Source organism: Salvelinus namaycush, chromosome 3 (genome assembly GCF_016432855.1).
Source record: "Salvelinus namaycush isolate Seneca chromosome 3, SaNama_1.0, whole genome shotgun sequence".
NCBI lineage: Eukaryota > Metazoa > Chordata > Actinopteri > Salmoniformes > Salmonidae > Salvelinus > Salvelinus namaycush.
Genome location: NC_052309.1, coordinates 52,640,294 through 52,658,428, shown reverse-complemented (window position 1 = coordinate 52,658,428; position 18,135 = coordinate 52,640,294). Strand labels below are relative to the sequence as shown.

At 44.3% G+C, this 18,135-nt stretch overlaps 1 protein-coding gene across 4 annotated transcripts in view; it reads right to left on the bottom strand.

Annotated features, from left to right (window-relative positions):
* Window positions 1–216: 216 nt before the first annotated feature.
* LOC120032410 (actin filament-associated protein 1-like 1) overlaps window positions 217–18,135 on the bottom strand; it is a 36,103-nt gene continuing 18,184 nt past the window's right edge. The window contains exons 1-18 of one of the 4 annotated variants that reach the window (XM_038978520.1): window positions 17,003–17,198; window positions 9,204–9,329; window positions 8,935–9,018; window positions 8,707–8,792; window positions 8,497–8,617; window positions 8,286–8,384; window positions 7,964–8,175; window positions 7,520–7,792; window positions 5,129–5,222; window positions 4,377–4,532; window positions 3,882–4,093; window positions 3,576–3,721; window positions 3,355–3,427; window positions 2,499–2,631; window positions 2,181–2,354; window positions 1,814–2,004; window positions 1,296–1,424; window positions 217–1,112 (exon numbers count right to left, since the gene is read on the bottom strand). In XM_038978520.1, coding sequence (XP_038834448.1) covers window positions 1,086–1,112; window positions 1,296–1,424; window positions 1,814–2,004; window positions 2,181–2,354; window positions 2,499–2,631; window positions 3,355–3,427; window positions 3,576–3,721; window positions 3,882–4,093; window positions 4,377–4,532; window positions 5,129–5,222; window positions 7,520–7,792; window positions 7,964–8,175; window positions 8,286–8,384; window positions 8,497–8,617; window positions 8,707–8,792; window positions 8,935–9,018; window positions 9,204–9,329; window positions 17,003–17,039 — 2,373 coding nt within the window. In that variant the 5' untranslated portion in view covers window positions 17,040–17,198 and the 3' untranslated portion in view covers window positions 217–1,085. Of the gene's footprint in view, window positions 1,113–1,295; window positions 1,425–1,813; window positions 2,005–2,180; window positions 2,355–2,498; window positions 2,632–3,354; window positions 3,428–3,575; window positions 3,722–3,881; window positions 4,094–4,376; window positions 4,533–5,128; window positions 5,223–7,519; window positions 7,793–7,963; window positions 8,176–8,285; window positions 8,385–8,496; window positions 8,618–8,706; window positions 8,793–8,934; window positions 9,019–9,203; window positions 9,330–17,002; window positions 17,199–18,135 lie in introns of those variants that run through there. The other 3 variants (XM_038978501.1, XM_038978493.1, XM_038978510.1) reach the window with 3 other exon arrangements.

Genomic DNA, 18,135 nt, shown 5'->3' with positions numbered 1-18,135 from the left:
ACAGGCGTATTAACATGTTCTTCCTGCCACACACACACACACACACACACACACACACACACACACACACACACACACACACACACACACACACACACACACACACACACACACACACACACACACACACACACACACACACACACACACACACACACCCTCTGCTATCCTTTCTGTGACATGACCATCAAATAGGTTTGAAAAAGTCAGACAATTTCAATGAAGAGCTTTTATGTACAATACACATAGAAATAAAGTAAAGTGCAAAAGTCATTAGAAGTAAAAGTCTCATTACAGTGAGAAACGGTGAGTGAATTACGTAATACGGAAACATCATTGTTTAGTCACATAATTAGTCTCACATTACCATAACAATTCATTTATACATGTGTCATAATGTGTCTTGTGTTTTTCTGTCTGTGGTCCGGCAAGTTGTTAAAACAAGATCTGGAATAATGTTTGATGCACTTCATGGAAGGTTTTTTCCCCCTCCCACTCTGAACATCTGTGCATGTTTTGAAATGACTTACGTAGTGGAGCATAAAACGGTATTTCTATGGGATACAGTATCTCTTTTAGGCAACTATTCCAACAACAAACTCTCACAGTCAATACAATATTCTCTTTCCCTTTATTATCTATTCTTGCAGATATGTGCATAATGTGTATGCATATTCACCCTCTAAAAATCTCTCCTCTCAACATCTCAAGTCCAGCCTGATGTGTCCACATGGAGTCCTCAGAACATATCCTCTTCCACACTCTGAAGGAACAACAATACCATATGCAACACAAGCAATTACTGAATCACAAAACAAGTGTCATGCTACAGAATGAGCATTCAGTGTTTCCTAGTGACTGATAGGGCTTTGAATTATGTTTTTCAACAATTCCAGGAGTTGTCTTCCCCTGTCACAATTTTTTCAGCTCAGCGATGTGCAGTAAATATTTGGCTCTCCAAGAGGGAAGTGGAAAAGTTGAAGATAATGGAGTCCCTGCTTCACCCCTCCTCCTTTTTCAAATCAACTCCAACATGTTCCAAGACAACAAGCATTTGACTGACCATCTGAATGAGCAGTGTCTTTCTAAGTCCCCTTTTTGGACTCCCATTCCTAAAAAGAAACAGGGCACACATTTAGTGTTTGTACATAAAGTACACCTACGAGGGCTGATCTTGCTGTACGTTTGTTACAGTCTGCGTTCTGATTGTGATATAGAACATTGAGACACAGTGCTACTTAATTAAACAGGTTCATGTCAATGGGTGCCCTGGATCTTGTTTTATGACAGCCTACCTTGGCTTTCTGCATGACGTTCCCCTTGCTAGATGAACAGATGGATGGGGGGCACTTCCGCATCTCCGCAACACAGTTGACTGGCATGGATGCCTCAGTGTATGTGTTGTCAACTTTACTGATCCGGACCTGGACATACAGTACGAGGAAAGAGAGCTTGAGAATATCTGTTTATGGGTAAATAATACTATTTCTACGTACAATACTCAACAAAACACCTCAGATGGAAATACATGCTAAGACAGTAAGAAATCTTCAACATAAAAACCCGAATAATGCAAAGCAGTGTTGGGGTCAATTCAATGAATTCTCAATCAACTGAAAAGTAGAAGCAATTTTTTTCAAACCTTGGCCCATTTATTTTATTTTAAATTCAAATGACTTCCTGAATTGGTTGCCTTCAATTCGAATTGACCCCAAAAGTATACGGTTTAGCTTATCTACAATAAACCATGGGCTAGAGTAGACTTGATATAACTCTTCGTGATGTGCTGTAGGCGAAGCTGTAGGCCAGGTACCTTTCTGGGGGGTTTGCTAGTGGGGGGTTTGCTCTCTGTGAGCGGCCCCAGCACCCCTCCAGCCAGGGACTTCTTTAGGTTCTCCTTCACCTCATTGAGACGCAGCTCCAGGTCCACCCGCTCCCCCTCCTTCCCCCTGCAGCTTTCCTCCAGCTGGGCCAAACGCTTCTCTAGCTGCTTCTGCTGCTTACCTGAACACAGTCACACACAGTCATCCATTTGTTAGGCTCCACAATATGTCTGAGTGATGAATTTCTATACTGTGGCCAAGCAGTAGGTGGACCATTAATCTATGCAAAAGAAATGGTCTAGGTTTGCTCTCTCTATTTAAGGAAATTCAATACAAGAATGTGTTTTACTTTCTTACCTGTAGCATCCTTCAGTTGTTCCTTCACCTCTTTCCTATCATTGCGTAATACGAGCAGGGCATTTTTTATGACCTCTCGCTCCTTCTCCATCTCTTCTTTCTCTTTCAGGTACCTCCTGGCATCCTCCTCGGCTCGTGTTTTGCCATACTTCCCTGATGCATACTGATTCGCATCTAAAGACAGAGAAACCCCGGAAATACATTTCTGAGTGGTCACATTTATACATCATATAGGTATTTTCTAGGCGTACTCTAAAAAGGTGAGATAATGTCCAATTCCCCCCTATGTTCCCAGCATCACACACAGTCTTGGCTGACCTTCGGGGGACTTACTGGAGCCGTGTCTCTTTATGGTGACTAAGGAATCCGCCTTCTCTATCTCTCTGCTGCTGGAGAAAGAAGAGTGGCGTTTCACCTGCGCTCCTGGTCTGGGTACTGGCTTCTCTGGCTGCTGTGGAGGGAAGCGTAGGGAAGGGGGAATAGGGAAAGGAGATATGATGAGAAAGACAGGGTAACAGGGAGGGAAAGGTGTGTAAGTGGAGAAAGATATGAGAGAATAAAGAGTTGAAAAGAGGTGATGGCCAGCGATGAGAGAGAGGGAGGAGAGAGGAACGAACAGATGAACTCTGTCACTAATGTGTGATATGTAAAGTTTGGTATTGGAAAACTTACTGGAAACGTACTGTTTTTGAGAAACTAGACCACAAGTTAAATAAACTAACCACTTCAAGTTGAGTAAACTGGAATGTGAGAGATGTATCACAAAGTATTACAGTCAAATTGTGAAAGCTGGATTGAATGAAAAGACTTGACACAGCTGGATACACAGTTGGATATGACTGTCATACTTTCCAGCAAAGAGTTTTCCCAAAAGAGTCAGGGCTGTGTGCGAGATCTCTGTACTGCTTTCACAACTCAGAAGTGCTCTGAAAGAAGCTCATCAGAAATCATCCCTGGAACACTATCTACCCTCCCACATACACACAGAGGAGCCGATCGACTTTCAGCAGGCCTTCAAACTGCGCTAGAATAAAAAGCCCTCTGACTCCTACTCCCTGAGATATGAGAGGATAGTGGAACAGATCATTCATCAACTGGATCCTTTAAACTTCAGCTGCAGTTAAGGGTGGACACAGACGTGTGGATTCATTCGATTTATTGTAAATCTCCTTACCAATACACCCTCATAAGGAACCTCATCATAGGTTCTGGTGTCTGTGGAGGCGCCACTGGAGGAGGTAGCCCAACTATGGGACAAGATGAGGAGGAAAGAGACATAAGCATTTACCAATAATGACCATCTAGCATTAGCAAATGTACTCCCATTACAATGTAAAGCACTTTGAGCATTTAGAAATGATCCCAGGCCAAAGGGCCCCACTCTATCAGACTCACAGGAAGGAGTGTCTTGCTGCGTCTGTGATGTTAGTGATGGTGTCCACGTCCACATAGTCGTAGTGCAGGGCCTCTGGGGTGGTGGCGCAGCCAGACTCTGCCAGCAGGACCCCCAGCCAGCGGCCCATCTCCTCTGAACAGCTGGCCTGATGGACACACAGGGACACTTACATCATCACATGTCACTGATCCCAAACGGGACTAGAACCCATGAGACAGACCGGAGATACTGGGCAAGAGATTTAAGTCTGTAATAGGGGAGAAAATATCATACATTGGGATACAAATACACACACGCAGACATACCTCCAATGCAGCCACCTCGTTGCCTCCTTGCAGGATGCGGAAAGCGAAGGGGTGCTTGGGCCCCAGTCCAGGTACGACCTCGGCCCCATGGAGGACCACAGCGCTGACGTGAGTACGCAGGTCACCCCTTTCTTTGTGCAGGTACAGTGTTCCACCCTTTACACAGCACCATCTCTCCCTCCAGCACTGGTTCACAAGCACATTCAGATAACCTGGGGACAAGGGAAAGGAATACATACATATTCTCACTGTTGGACTTTCCATAAAGGTTATTCTATGGGGAAGTGGAAAATAACAGGTTTTAAAGGTGGGAGGACAAAAGAAAGATGAGAATAGTAACATAATGCAGAGCCTGGGAGGCTGCAGAATCTCAATTTGCAACACATAAAGCTGCAGTAATAAGTAGCTACAACTAGCTATGCACAGGGTTCAGCCCAGAGATTATGACTGAGAGAGAGAAAAATGTAAAATATGACATGGATGCAGTGTGCTCACCACAGCGGGGATTGTCGTCACGGTAGGAAGAGGTCAGAGTGTCTCCTGGGAGAGGAGGCTTCTTCTTAGAGAAACTGATGATCCTGTTGATCTTCCGTCCAGCCGCTCTGCTCATAGATCCCGTCAGCTCTGTAAACGCCCCCCTCTTCCCCTTCCCTGAATAGAAACACAAAGTTGTTTACAAATGTGTCTGAAAACACCTCTTTTTGTTAGGAGTCTTATTTACCGGAAGCTAAAGTTATAATGTGGCACAATATTTTTGTTTGTTTGGAAGTCTCCCAGCTCTGTCTATCAGGTGCTACTCTCTCTGCCTTGTGTACGTACAGTATATGTCCTTTGATGTCATTGTGAGACAAAGGCAGGAAGAGGGCAGGAAGGATGTTTCTGCTCTGAGCCACACTTCCTGTCTTTTATGTGCTTTAGGTAAAACTCAAAATGTTTACCCCTCTTCTGACCCAAGAACATGGATCACTCTCCTTGTTAATTCATTTTTCTCCTTCTCTATGTTGACAATCTACTGCCCAACATAGTGCTACATTTCACTCTGCTTGGGCCTGTGACAGTTTAAAATACAGAACAGAATGTTTTTCTAAAATTAAAATACAGATCCTCCTTACATCTTGTAACTGACGTGGTCTCTCACAATGCAGAACTATCAGAATGCAGACAGGTAAATACAAAGCTGCAGTATGTATATAAGAATACAGCCATACGGGGATGTTCAGGTATTTTGAGGCAGATTGGAGCCTAACCTTGGTCACAGTTGTCCCGGAGCTGACCAGAGGGTAGGTTGTCACCAGTGGCCACGCTGTCAGAGTCGGAGGTGTGCTTGTCAGCTCCTACTAACTAAGACGGAGGGGGGGAGGGATTAGGTTAGTGGCGGCACATGCCATGCTCGCAAGAAAGGCATGTCACTGTACTTGTGCACGTGGCTTTTGAAACTTGAAACACACACACGCATCCACTCACTCTCACATACATACAGTTGAAGTTGGAAGTTTACATACACTTAGGTTGGAGTCATTAAACCTAATTTTTCAACCACTATAGTTTTGGCAAGCCGGTTAGGACATCTACTTTGTGCATGACACAAGTAATTTTTCCAACAATTGTTTACAGACAGAGTACGGTTTGCAACTGCACATGGGGACAAGGATCGTACTTTTTGGAGAAATGTCCTCTGCTCTGATGAAACAAAAATAGAACTGTTTGGCCATAATGACCATCGTTATGTTTGCAGGAAAAAGGGGGAGGCTTGCAAGCCAAAGAACACCATCCCAACCGTGAAGAACGGGGGTGTTAGCATCATGTTGTGGGGGTGCTTTGCTGCAGGAGGAACTGGTGCACTTCACAAAATAGATGGCATCATGACGGAGGAAAATTATGTGAATGTATTGAAGCAACATCTCAATACATCAGTCAGGAAGTTAAAGCTTGGTCGCAAATGGGTCTTCCAAATGGACAATGACCCCAAGCATATTTCCAAAGTTGTGGCAAAATGTCTTAAGGACAACAAAGTCAAGGTATTGGATTGGCCATCACAAAGTCCTGACCTCAATCCTATAGAAAATTTGTGGGCAGAACTGAAAAAGCGTGTGCGAGCAAGGAGGCTTACACACCTGACTCAGATGCACCAGCTCTGTCAGGAGGAATGGGACAAAATTCACCCAACTTATTGTGGGAAGCTTGAGGAAGGTTACACAAAACATTTGACCCAAGTTAAACAATTTAAAGGCAATGCTACCAAATACTAATTAAGTGTATGTAAACTTCTGGCCCACTGGGAATGTGATGAAATAAATAAAAGCTGAAATAAATCATTCTCTCTACTATTATTCTGACATTTCACATTCTTAAAGTAAAGTGGCGATCCTAACTGACCTAAAACAGGGAATTTTTAGTAGGATTAAATGTCGGGAATTATGAAAAACTGTGGTTAAATGTATTTGGCTAAGGTGTATGTAAAATTCCGACTTCAACTGTAGACCCTGCAATGACAGAACGATTTCCAGCTAGGACATACCCACATGGTGGCACACTGCCTAAAAGTCCTTATCGTCTCAGAATAATCCTGAAATGGGTTCAACAGTCTGTCTGTCCAAAGCCATATATTTAGGCTGTAATGAAATCACTCTGTTTTCCTCTATGTGGAGTTTCAGTTGCTGATTGCTAGCCCTTTACTTTGACAGCTGTTTCCTTCCCACAGTCAGCAGGCAGCATGAGCGTCAACCCACCTCTGATCGAGTGTTGACACTGAGTAAACACACCATCATTTTAACTGATAAAGATCAGGCAGTGTTACACCAGGGGTGTCAAACAGGGAGTATGTCTGTCTGTCTCTTCACTGGACTGTTTTCATTCTGCCTGGTTATTTACTATGACAACAAATGACTCCAAAGAGAAGCCATGTGGATATATCAATTAAATTCTGTATCTCAAAGAATTAGATTTCACCTCCTTCCTATAAGCCTCAATTATACTGTTATACAAGAACACTATCCATATCAGATTTTGTATGTTGTTTATTAGTTGGACACGCATATTCATGAACGGCTTTGCCAGATGTCCTTTGTGGTGGGCTAACTCGTGAATTGATGTGATGTATTCAGGTGAGCGGACACCTGGGGCGATTGATTTGTGAGTCGCCCTTCGTGCCCGCTGCCATACCCTATAATTCTCTACTTCTTCGTGGCTAATTTGTATACAGGTAGACCAGAAAAGACCCGTCCCTGATTGGCAGATGAGTGGCAACCCTGATTAGAAGCACCTGCTACTTATATGTTGTTCTTTACAAATTCTTCTTTGAATTAAAAAAAAATTGTACCTACACTCTGTAGAAGGCTGTAAAGCCGAAACGTCTGTGTACACTATCCCTGATGCAGTGGAAAAAAAGAATGCAGGAAGCTTTATGACATCTTTTTGAGTGCGGACCCATCAGACCTCTTTGTTTGTCTGGTTACTGCAGCATGGTGATATATGTGGATGTTAAACATAGCTTGTGAAAGCACCAGTCCCAGAGTGTCTGAGTCTGTTTGAGGAAAACAGGGGATCCCATAGGGGTCTATTCAGTGCAAACAGTGTGTTGGATTACAGACCTATAGGCTGAGTGTGTTAGCCAGCGGGGTTACAGAGGGGAGGCCCACCTTGTCCAGATCTTTCTTCCTCTGGATCATAGGAGAGGAGGAGCCCTCTAATCCGTCATTGCTGCTGGCCTGACTGACCACCTCCCGGATCACCTTGAGCCATCGCTCCGCCTGTTCCTTGCTCTGGACAGCCAGCACCAAGGCCTCTCCCCCAGGCAGGGAGAAACGCAGCTTGTGCTTCTTGCGGCGTGCGTCTTTGGGGACGTAGATGACGTTACACAGGTTCAGCGGCAGCTCAATGTGTGGGCTGCTGTCTTTGATGCTCTTGTAGCACTGCAGAGAAAGACGCAAACAATCGTTTTTTTATACTCTATACTTTTTTATACTTTTCACTGCATATCACTTATGTCAAAACGTGTCTTAGTTACCTCAGCCCTGGTGTGTAATAAACATTGAATAATAAAACACATGCAACAGACAGCAGAAAAGTTCCTGTTGTCCTACCTGTAATCTGTTGTCACGGACAACGGTCAGCTGTTTTGCCCACTGTCCGAAGCGTTTCTTGCGCAACAGGAAGGCACAGATGCGACAGTCCTTCATGGGGCCCACAGAGTTCTCCTCTGACTGCCACCGCCGAGTCCTGTCCTGGCCCTTCGCCTCCTCATCCTCCTCGTCATACGACTCATAGGAGCTGCTCAGCGCATCTGAATCAGCGTCTGGAGAAAAACAAAGGTTAGTGGATAAGAAGGTTCCTCCTCCCTCCCGATATGCAAATATAGCACATGTACACATTCATCTCAACAGGGTGTTATGATTTCATACTCACACGAGTTCTTGCGCGGGCCATTGATTCGGGTGGTGGGGTAGTTGTTGTCAGCGTCTTCATAGTATGCATCTTCAATGGAATTTGGGGGACTTGAGCTGACTAGAAGAAAGCAGGAGGTAACAGATTAGATGTAACCTAATAATAACAATGTGTATGGACAGTGACTTCAGATGGTTATAGGTGACTGTCGGGACGAAATGTGAGTACTCACTGCATGTGGCAATGTTGGTGATGTACTGGGGCACCGTGCCAGGGTCCAGGGGCACTGCCTCCTCATAGTAGTCCTCTGGAGGAGGGGTGGTTGGCAGAGGAGGGGGGGTGTCAGTGGGACTCTGGGGGAAAAGGGTTAGGGTGAGGCAAAATTCAATAACAAATGTGTTATAGACACAATTATACAGTATAGTCAAAAAGGCTATCTTACTTTCGACGGTGGTATTTTGGAGGTTTTCTCCTCTACCTGATCCTTCAGTTCTTCTGGGGAGGCTCTGAGCTCATGCAGGTCACAGTCTGTTGGGAGTGGGACAATAAAATATAACATAATTTTAAAGATTTCCTTTAAGAATTAAATAATGTGCTACTGTATAGTAGGATTGTCTAGCAAGTTCTCCTTCTGTCATATGAAATAATACAGATATGATATTTAACTCACCCAATTCCTCAAACAAAGATTCCACAAAGCTGGTGCCATTTCCATAAAGGGAAGTGTTCATGTATACGAAGTCTGATCCATTCACTTTAACAGAGAAGAGAACTGAGTACATGGAAAAAAATTACAAAAATCTGCCGTTCTGACCTTGAGCAAGGCAGTTAAACCCCAACAACAACTGCTTCCCAGGCGCCGATGACATGGACGACGATTAAGGAACCCTCCCCTCTCTGATTCAGAGGGGTTGGGTTAAATCTGGAACACACACTCACCTGATGGCTGCAGCTGCCCCAGTAGGCTCCGTATCACACTCATCTTCTCTGCTGTGGCTGTGCTCACACGCTCATGGTCCAGCAGCTTCAGCAACACGTTCAGTTCACTCACCAGGTACTCCATCGCTGGGGGGAAAGAAGAACACAGGTCAGAGGTCATGTATGAAACAACGAGTAACAATTTCAAGAGATTGTACAATATAATTACTGAGCAAATCTATATTCATAGGTCAGCTCTGTGCTGACAACATAAGTGGCTTTGGAAAGAGCTAACCTCAGATATCTGGTTATATAGACACGGTGGCTGGAAGACCCCAGACAATATAATAATAACATGGGGTCTGGCAGATTAATGCAATAAACGGGTATGATAGTCACAAAAGCAGAACCAGTGATTGACAGTCATTGCGCAAACGCTAGTTAGCATTGGCTCGTGAAACCACCTATAACTTCCTTCATACTGGACACAGAGACATACAAATGGCATCCATGTGTTCATCTGACTCTGGGGAAGTAGATACAATCCTGAAGTAACCCTTTAAGGTCTGAGAGGCATTCACCCATTAGGCAAGTCAGGAGTGTTTTTTGGTTGCCCGAAGATTATGATCACTTAGCCGTAAATGTTAAGTAGCTATTTTAAACTACACACAGGGAAATACACCTGGAAGACCAGACTACTGGAGTTCTTTGCATCCTGCTCAGGTCACTTAGCCCAGGAAATAGAGCAACCTTTAATGTCTATCCCTGAGAACTTCTCAGCAGTGTCCAAATTTTATACAGCTTTCCAATCTTTGGGATCTCAGACGATACGAAAGAGAGGTTGAACAGGCTAGTAATAGGGGTTGCAACAATTTCGGCTAATAATTTTAGAAAGAGAGGGTCCAGATTGTCTAGCCCAGCTCATTTGTAGGGATCCAGATTTTGCAGCTCTTTCAGAACATCAGCTGTCTGGATTTGGGTGAAGGAGAAGCAGGGGGGGCTTGGGCAAGTTGCTGCAGGGGGTGCTGAGCTGTTGGCCGGGGTAGGGGTGGCCAGGTGGAAATCATGGCCAGCCGTAGAAAAATGCTTATTGAAATGATTGATTATTGTAGATTTATCTGTGGTGACAGTGTTTCCTAGCCTCTGTGCAGTGGGCAGATGGGAGGAGGTTATCTTAATCTCCATGGACTTTACAGTGTCCAAAAAACGTTTTGGAATTAGTGCTACAGGATGCAAATTTCTGTTTGAAAAAGCTAGCCTTAGCTTTCCTAACTGACTGAGTATATTGGTTCCTGACTTCCCTGAAAAGTTGCATATCGCGGGGGCTATTCGATGCTAATGCAGAACGCCACAGGATGTTTTTGTGCTGGTCAAGGGCAGTCAAGTCTGGGGTGAACCAAGGCCTATATCTGTTCTTAGTTATACATTTTTTGAATGGGGCAGGCTTATTTAAGATGGCGAGGAAAGCACTTTTAAAGCGCAACCATGCATCCTCTACTGACGGGATGAAGTCAATATCCTTCCAGGATACCCGGGCCAGATCGATTAGAAAGGCCTGCTCGCTGAAGTGTTTCAGGACGGCCGGGGTGTTAAAACCTTTTCTCAATAGGGGGGCGCCATTTCGACTTTGTAAAAAATCGTTTCCAAATTAAACTGCCTCGTACTCAATTCTTGCTCGTACAATATGCATATTATTATTACTATTGGATAGAAAACACTCTCTAGTTTCTAAAACCGTTTGAATTATATCTGTGAGTAAAACAGAACTCATTTTGCAGCAAACTTCCTGTCAGGAAGTGAGAAATCTGAAATCGGGGGCTCTGTTCCAGGGTCAGTTTATTAATTTGCATGCAATCTATGGGTCTACATGCACTGCATACGCCTTCCCCTAGATGGCAGTAAGCAGTGAGAATTGGAATGGGGTGTCTAGGTAGATCTGAGGCCGAACAAGAGCTCTTGGAACCGGGGGTGCAATCTTTTCAACGTTCGTCATGACGCGAGACAGACCTCAGGATTGCGTTCTGAAAAGCTGTTGTTATAGGCGTTAGATATATCCGGCTCTGATTTTATTCGATATACGTGTTAAAAACATCATAATGTAGTTATTTTAAACCGAGTTATATCAGTTTATATCAGTATATTGCGATTTTCAGGATTTTCTTTGTGCTGCGTTCTGGGGATTTGGACACGTCTGCACCACATGGCTAACGTTTGCTGCTAATTCCACAGTTGAAGACGACATTCTACAACCGAGCAACGATTATTCTGGACAAATGACAACTTGTACAAGATTCTGATGGAAGCTCATCAAATAGTAAGAACTATTTATTCAATTTCTGTCGAAAAAGTTAAACTATTATTCCGCCATTAATTTCGGCGCGGTCTCGCTTTATCGTACGCTGTATGTCGTAGTAACGTTAATTTAAAAAATCGAACACAGCGGTTGCATTAAGAACTAATGTATCTTTAATTTGCTGTCCAACCTGTATTTTTTAGTCAAGTTTATGATTAGTTATTGATTAGATTAGGTGCCTCTCCCAAGATTTCTCCCAAGATTTTGTTTGCAGTTTGGCTACTATTCACAATGTATAACCACGATTTGTGCCGCTAAATATGCACATTTTCGAACAAACCATATATGTATTGTGTAATATGATGTTATAGGACTGTCATCTGAAGAAGTTTGAGAAGGTTAGTGAAAAAATTAATATCTTTTGCTGGTTTATTCGCTATCGCTAACGTTATGTTGAATGAATGGGGCTGTGTGGTAGGCTATTGTAGTAAGCTAATATAATGCTATATTGTGTTTTCGCTGTAAAACACTTAAAAAATCTGAAATATTGGCTGGATTCACAAGATGTTTGTCTTTAATTTGCTGTACACCGTGTATTTTTCATAAATGTTTTATGATGAGTATTTAGGTATTTCATGTTGGTTTCTGTAGTTATTCTAGCTGCTTTGGTGAGAGTTGTGATGGTGGCTGCAATGTAAAACTATGATTTATACCTGAAATATGCACATTTTTCTAACAAAACATATGCTATACAATAAATCTGTTATAGGACTGTCATCTGATGAAGTTGTTTCTTGGTTAGTGACTATTTATATCTTTATTTGGTCGAATTTGTGATAGCTACCTATGCAGTAAAAAAAAAAGTTGGGTCTTTTGCTATCGTGGTTAGCTAATAGAAATACATATTGTGTTTTCCCTGTAAAACATTTTAAAAATCAGAAATGATGGCTGGATTCACAAGATGTGTATCTTTCATCTGGTGTCTTGGACTTGTGATTTCATGATATTTAGATGCTAGTATTTACTTGTGGCGCTATGCAAGGCTATGCTAGTCAGCTTTTTTACTGATGAGGGTGCTCCCGGATCCGGGATGAGTACCAAGTAGAAGTTAAGCATATCCCAGTTTAGGTCACCTAACAGTACGAACTCTGAAGATAGATGGGGGGCAATCAATTCACATATGGTGTCCAGGGCACAGCTGGAGGCTGAAGGGGGTTTATAACAAGAGACTTGTTTCTTGAAAGGTGGATTTTTATAAGTAGAAGCTCAAATTGTTTGGGCACAGACCTGGGTAGTATGACAGAACCCTGCAGGCTATATCTGCAGTAGATTGCAACTCCGCCCCCTTCGGCAGTTCTATCTTGTCGGAAGATGTTATAGTTAGGGATGAACATTTCAGGATTTTTGGTGGCCTTCCTAAGCCAGATTTCAGACACGGCTAGAACATCAGGGTTGGCGGAGTGTGCTAAAGCAGTGAATAAAACAAATTTATGGAGGAGGCTTCTCATGTTAACATGCATGAAACCAAGGCTTTTACGGTTACAGAAGTCAACAAATTAGAGCGCCTGGGGAATGGGAGTGGTGCTGGGGGCTGCAGAGCCTGGGTCAACCTCTACATCACCAGAGGAACAGAGGAGGAGTAGGATAAGGGTACGGCTAAAAGCTATACGAACTGGTCGTCTAGTGCGTTCGGAACAGAGAGTAAAAGGAGCAGATTTCTGGGCGCGGAAGAATAGATTCAAAGCATAATGTACAGACAAGGGTATGGTAGGATGTGAGTACAGTGGAGGTAAACCTAGGCATTGAGTGACGATGAGAGAGGTTTTGTCTCTAGAGGCACCAGTTAAGCCAGGTGAGGTCACCGCATGTGTGGGGGGTGGAACAAAAGGGCTATCTAAGGCATATTGGACAGGGCTAGGGGCTCTACAGTGAAATAAGACAATAATCACTAACCAAAACAGCAATAGACAAGGCATATTGACATTAGGGAGAGGCATGTGTAGCCGAGTGATCATAAGGTCCAATGAGTAGCACTAGATGAGTCAGGGAGCCAATTCCGTAGTCGCTGCTACACTAGGGAAGCTGGAGACATGGCAATTCAGACAGTTAGCGGACCGGGGTCTAGCAGATGGGTATCTGGCGACGTCGCAACGAAAGAGCCTGTTGAGACCATCTCGGACGGTTACGTCGGCAGACCAGTCGTGATGGATCGGCAGGGCTCCATGTTGGCAGTCCAGGCCAATTGGTAAAAGAGCCCAAGAATTGGCTGGTGGACCTCTTTGGCTAGCCGGGAGATGGGCCTAGCTCGAGGCTAGCTCCAGGCTAACTGGTGCTTGCTTCGGGACAAGACGTTAACCAGGAGTAACCACTCGGATAGCAGCTAGCTAGCTGCAATGATCCGGTGTAAAGGTTCAGAGCTTGAGGTAGGAATCCGGAGATGTGGTAGAGAAAAAGCAGTCCAATATGCTCTGGGTTGATATCGTGCTGTGCAGACTGGCAGGAATTGACCGGGTTGAGGCCGGCTGATGTTCGAGTTAACGGTGAGGGCCGCTAGCATTGGCTAACTGACTACTAGCTAGTAGCTAGTTAGCTGGCTAGCTTCTGAAAGGGGTTCCGGTTCTAAAGTATAAAAACAGCAGATCTGTACCACATTGGGTGAGGCGGGTTGGAAAGTGAGATTAAAATCTATACGAAATCTATACGAAGAAAACGATATATACATGGGACAGGACAGGACAAGACAAGGACACAAGTCCGACTGCTACGCCATCTTGGATTGAATGAACTCCACATTTTGGATGACACATTTTGGATGACTTTCCACACCTCTCTTCCTGGCACCCTCAAACTCATGACAGGACCATTTCATTATACAGAAACATCTGTTCATCAGCTACCCTGGTGATCAGTTGTTTCTCTCAGTAGATGAGAGTCTTCATATCTCTTATCTGTAGTGGGGCATTCCTGGAGCTGAGTGGAGACACCAGAACTGCAGTACCAGTCACTGGATGTGGGTCTCTCCTGGAGAGGAGCATTACGCACACACACACACACACACACACACACACACACACACACACACACACACACACACACACACACACACACACACACACACACACACACACACACACACACACACACACACACACACACACACACACACACACACACACACCACAGTGGTAGGGAAGAGACTGAAAAACTCAGCGTGTGTAGACAGTAATCTCAGTAATCTCAAGACCACCTGTTTTTCTTTGAGGTCTCTGGATCTGAGAGATGTTTTTCCTGGTCTAGAGTAATCACTACAATATGGGACTGTTTCTTTTGCTTTACTCCAAAAGGTTGTTGTCTTTATCTCTGCTCATAGCAGATCAAATAACCTGTCGGTTAAAGTGTTTCATTTCTCTGCCCACTGGACCTTCACCATGTCTTACACCAACAAACTGAGCAGCTTCAAAGTGCAGACCTGAAGTGCTTTGTGAGCAGATGCATTCATGTGGAAACAAGTCTAATTGTAAGGTTATGTTAGCACAGTCAGGATCTTCCACAATCTTATTAAAAACTCTCTGCTCTCTGGAACGTCTGCATTGCCAGCAGTTACTCCATCATAACACAACAAAACCATTAGGCCTACCTCTGAAACAAGGGCAAACAAGTTCAGCACAAAACACAAACACTATGATTTCGCAATCCTCTGAATATAGCCCAGTAAGAGTGTTGTTTAGAAGTGGGGTGCCGTAATGTCTGGGGTGGTCAGAAAGTCAGACGTTGCCTGGTCAGCTTATTTGAACAGTTGAGGCAACATTCAGGTTATACCACACAGAAGGAACCTAATTAACATAACAGAACTCCAGCATGTAACAACACCGGATGCAGTCATAACATTTTCTTTGTACGTCTAAAGGGCCTTGACTGACAAGAATTGTTCATGAGATTAACTTGATGGTTTGTATTAGAACACAGCTATCCAGAGAAACATGGCAGGTATCAAGACGTACAACAGATATCTCTGTAATAACACACCGACGTCTAAATGAATGAACAAGCAAGGGAAATGAATTGGTCCTATCAAAACAGAACTCTGAAAAGTAGACAGGGTCAGAGATAATTATTTGAGAAAATGTCCACGTAGCCTCAGGAAGTGGAGATACAGTGTTCAGTAGGACCTCTGATAAGACTGTACACACGATCTATACACACAACTATACCACATGGCCGAAAGTATGTGGACACCTACTCGTCGAATATCTAATTCCAAAATCATGGCCATTGATATGGAGTTAGTCCCCCCCTCGCTGCTATAACCGCCTGTACTCGTCTGGGAAGGCTTTCCACTAGATGTTGGAACATTGCTGCAGGGATATGCTTCCATTTAGCCACAAGAGCATTAGTGAGGTCAAACACTGATGGGTGATAAGGCCTGGCTTGCAGTCGGTGTTCCAATTCAGCCCAAAGGTGTTCAATGGGGTTGAGGTCAGGGCTCTGTGCAGGCCAGTCAAGTTCTTCAACACCAATCTCAACAAACCATTTCTGTATCGACCTCGCTTTGTGCACGGTGGCATTGTCATGCTGAAACAGGAAAGGACCCTCCCCAAACTGTTGCCACAAAGTTGGAAGCACAGAATTGTCTAGAATGTCATTGTATGCTTTAGCGTTAAGATTTCCCTTCACTGGAACTAAGGGGCCTAGCCCGAACCATCAAAAACAGCCCCAGACCATTATTCCTCCTCCACCAAACTTTACACTTGGCACTTTGCATTCGGGCAGGTAGCATTCTCCTGGCATCCACCAAACCCAGATTTGTCCGTCGGACTGCCAGATGGGGAAATGTGATTCAGAGTCCAATGGCGGCAAGCTTTACACACCTCCAGCCAACGCTTGGCATTGCGCATGGTGATCTTAGGCTTGTTTGCGGCTCCTCGGCCATGGAAACCCATTTCACGAAGCTCCCGACAAATGGTTCTTGTGCTGACGTTGCTTCCAGAGGCAGTGTGGAACTCGGTAGTGAGTGTCGCAACCGAGAACAGATGCTTTTTACGAGCTTCATGCTTCAGCACTCGGCGGTCCCTTTCTGTGTGCCTGTGTGGCCTACCACTTCGCGGCTGAGCCATTGTTGCTGCTGGAAGTTTGCACTTCACAATATTAGCACTCATAGTTTACCGGGGCAGCTCTAGCAGGGCAGAAATTTGATGAACTGACGTGTTGGAAAGGTTGTTTGCATCCTATGATGGTGCCACATTGAAAGTCATTGAGCTTTTCAGTATGGGCCATTCTACTGCCAATGTTTGTCTATGTAGATTTCATGGCTGTGTGCTCGGTTTTATACACCTGTCAGCAACGGGTGTGGCTGAAATGGACTAATACTCTAACTTGAAGGCGTGTCCACATACTTTTAGTGTATTTCCAACTCAAATGTTACAGTCCTGAGAGACTGGGACAAACAACACACACAGACCACTGAGAGACAATAGCGGGCTGCCAAGACCAAGTATAATGCAGGCATGCAGTCAATTTGGTTACTTACCGGTTTCAACAGCTGAAGAGGAAGAGAAGCCCACCATTTTCCAAAAACAGCTCCAGTGAGAATTGCTGTGGTAATCCACACATCAGCTGTGCTTGTCTCTGGGATTGCAGAGCTCTAAACACACAGTTCGGCTGAGGTGTCACTCTCATTCACCCTCACTCCCTCTCTCCTTCCCTGGTATTGTGGTCTACAGTAGGCTGGGCTCAAATTATTGACTCTCCCGCTGTTACACCCCACCTCCTTTACTCTCTCTTCTTCCCTCTCTCTTTCCCTCTAGGGGGTGGAACTACTCAAAGAGACTTTCATCTCTACTTCTCTTTGAGGAGTTCCACTTCCCAGGGTCTGGTCTCTGGTGGTTGAAACTGGATCACACAAAAAAAGGATGGGAGATGATAGTCAAAGCTCAATGATTTATGAAGTAATTGACTTCTGCTGGAGTATGTGATGGGGTTATCGACTGGCAATTACATGACAGATCACTGGGCAATGTCTAAGAAACCACAATGGATGTCTCATTGCATGCATAGTCAGTCAGTAAAAGGTTTCCATCCAACAGGAATAGTGTTGCGTTGGGTTTCTCGATCCAGAGAGAATACCCAGTGGGGGGGTGAGGATGATCCAGTGACCTTGACACTGCTGCCTCTCTCTCTCTCTCTAACTGTTCACCACACTGAAACACTCTGACACGTCCTCACGGCTACAGCCGACACACAAGGAAACCACGGTGACCCCAAAAGCCACTGACTGAGCTGAGCCAAATACCTGCCAATGCACTCACAGCAGGACAGCACTTCCTCCAACTCACTAGACTCAACACTCAGACATACCAGGGAGCTTCATATGCATATGAATCAGCTTCACTGCTCCTTTGGTTCCATCTTTTAAAAAAAGACTTGTCGTTTGAGTGTGTCTTTAGAGAGACTGTTTGTAAGCTAATGAATGGCTGCTGACTTTTTGTTCTCTCACAGTAAGCAGATGGAATTTCACTCTAATTTATTGAGAGACGTTTGAAGGACAGCAGATGGTTTCCACAGAGAATGGTCGGTTTCCTTCCCCTTGAAACAAGGAAATGAAGCCAAACAAAATAAGAAAAAACGTAGTTCTGCTGCTATACAAAAGAGATGTGTGTGTGT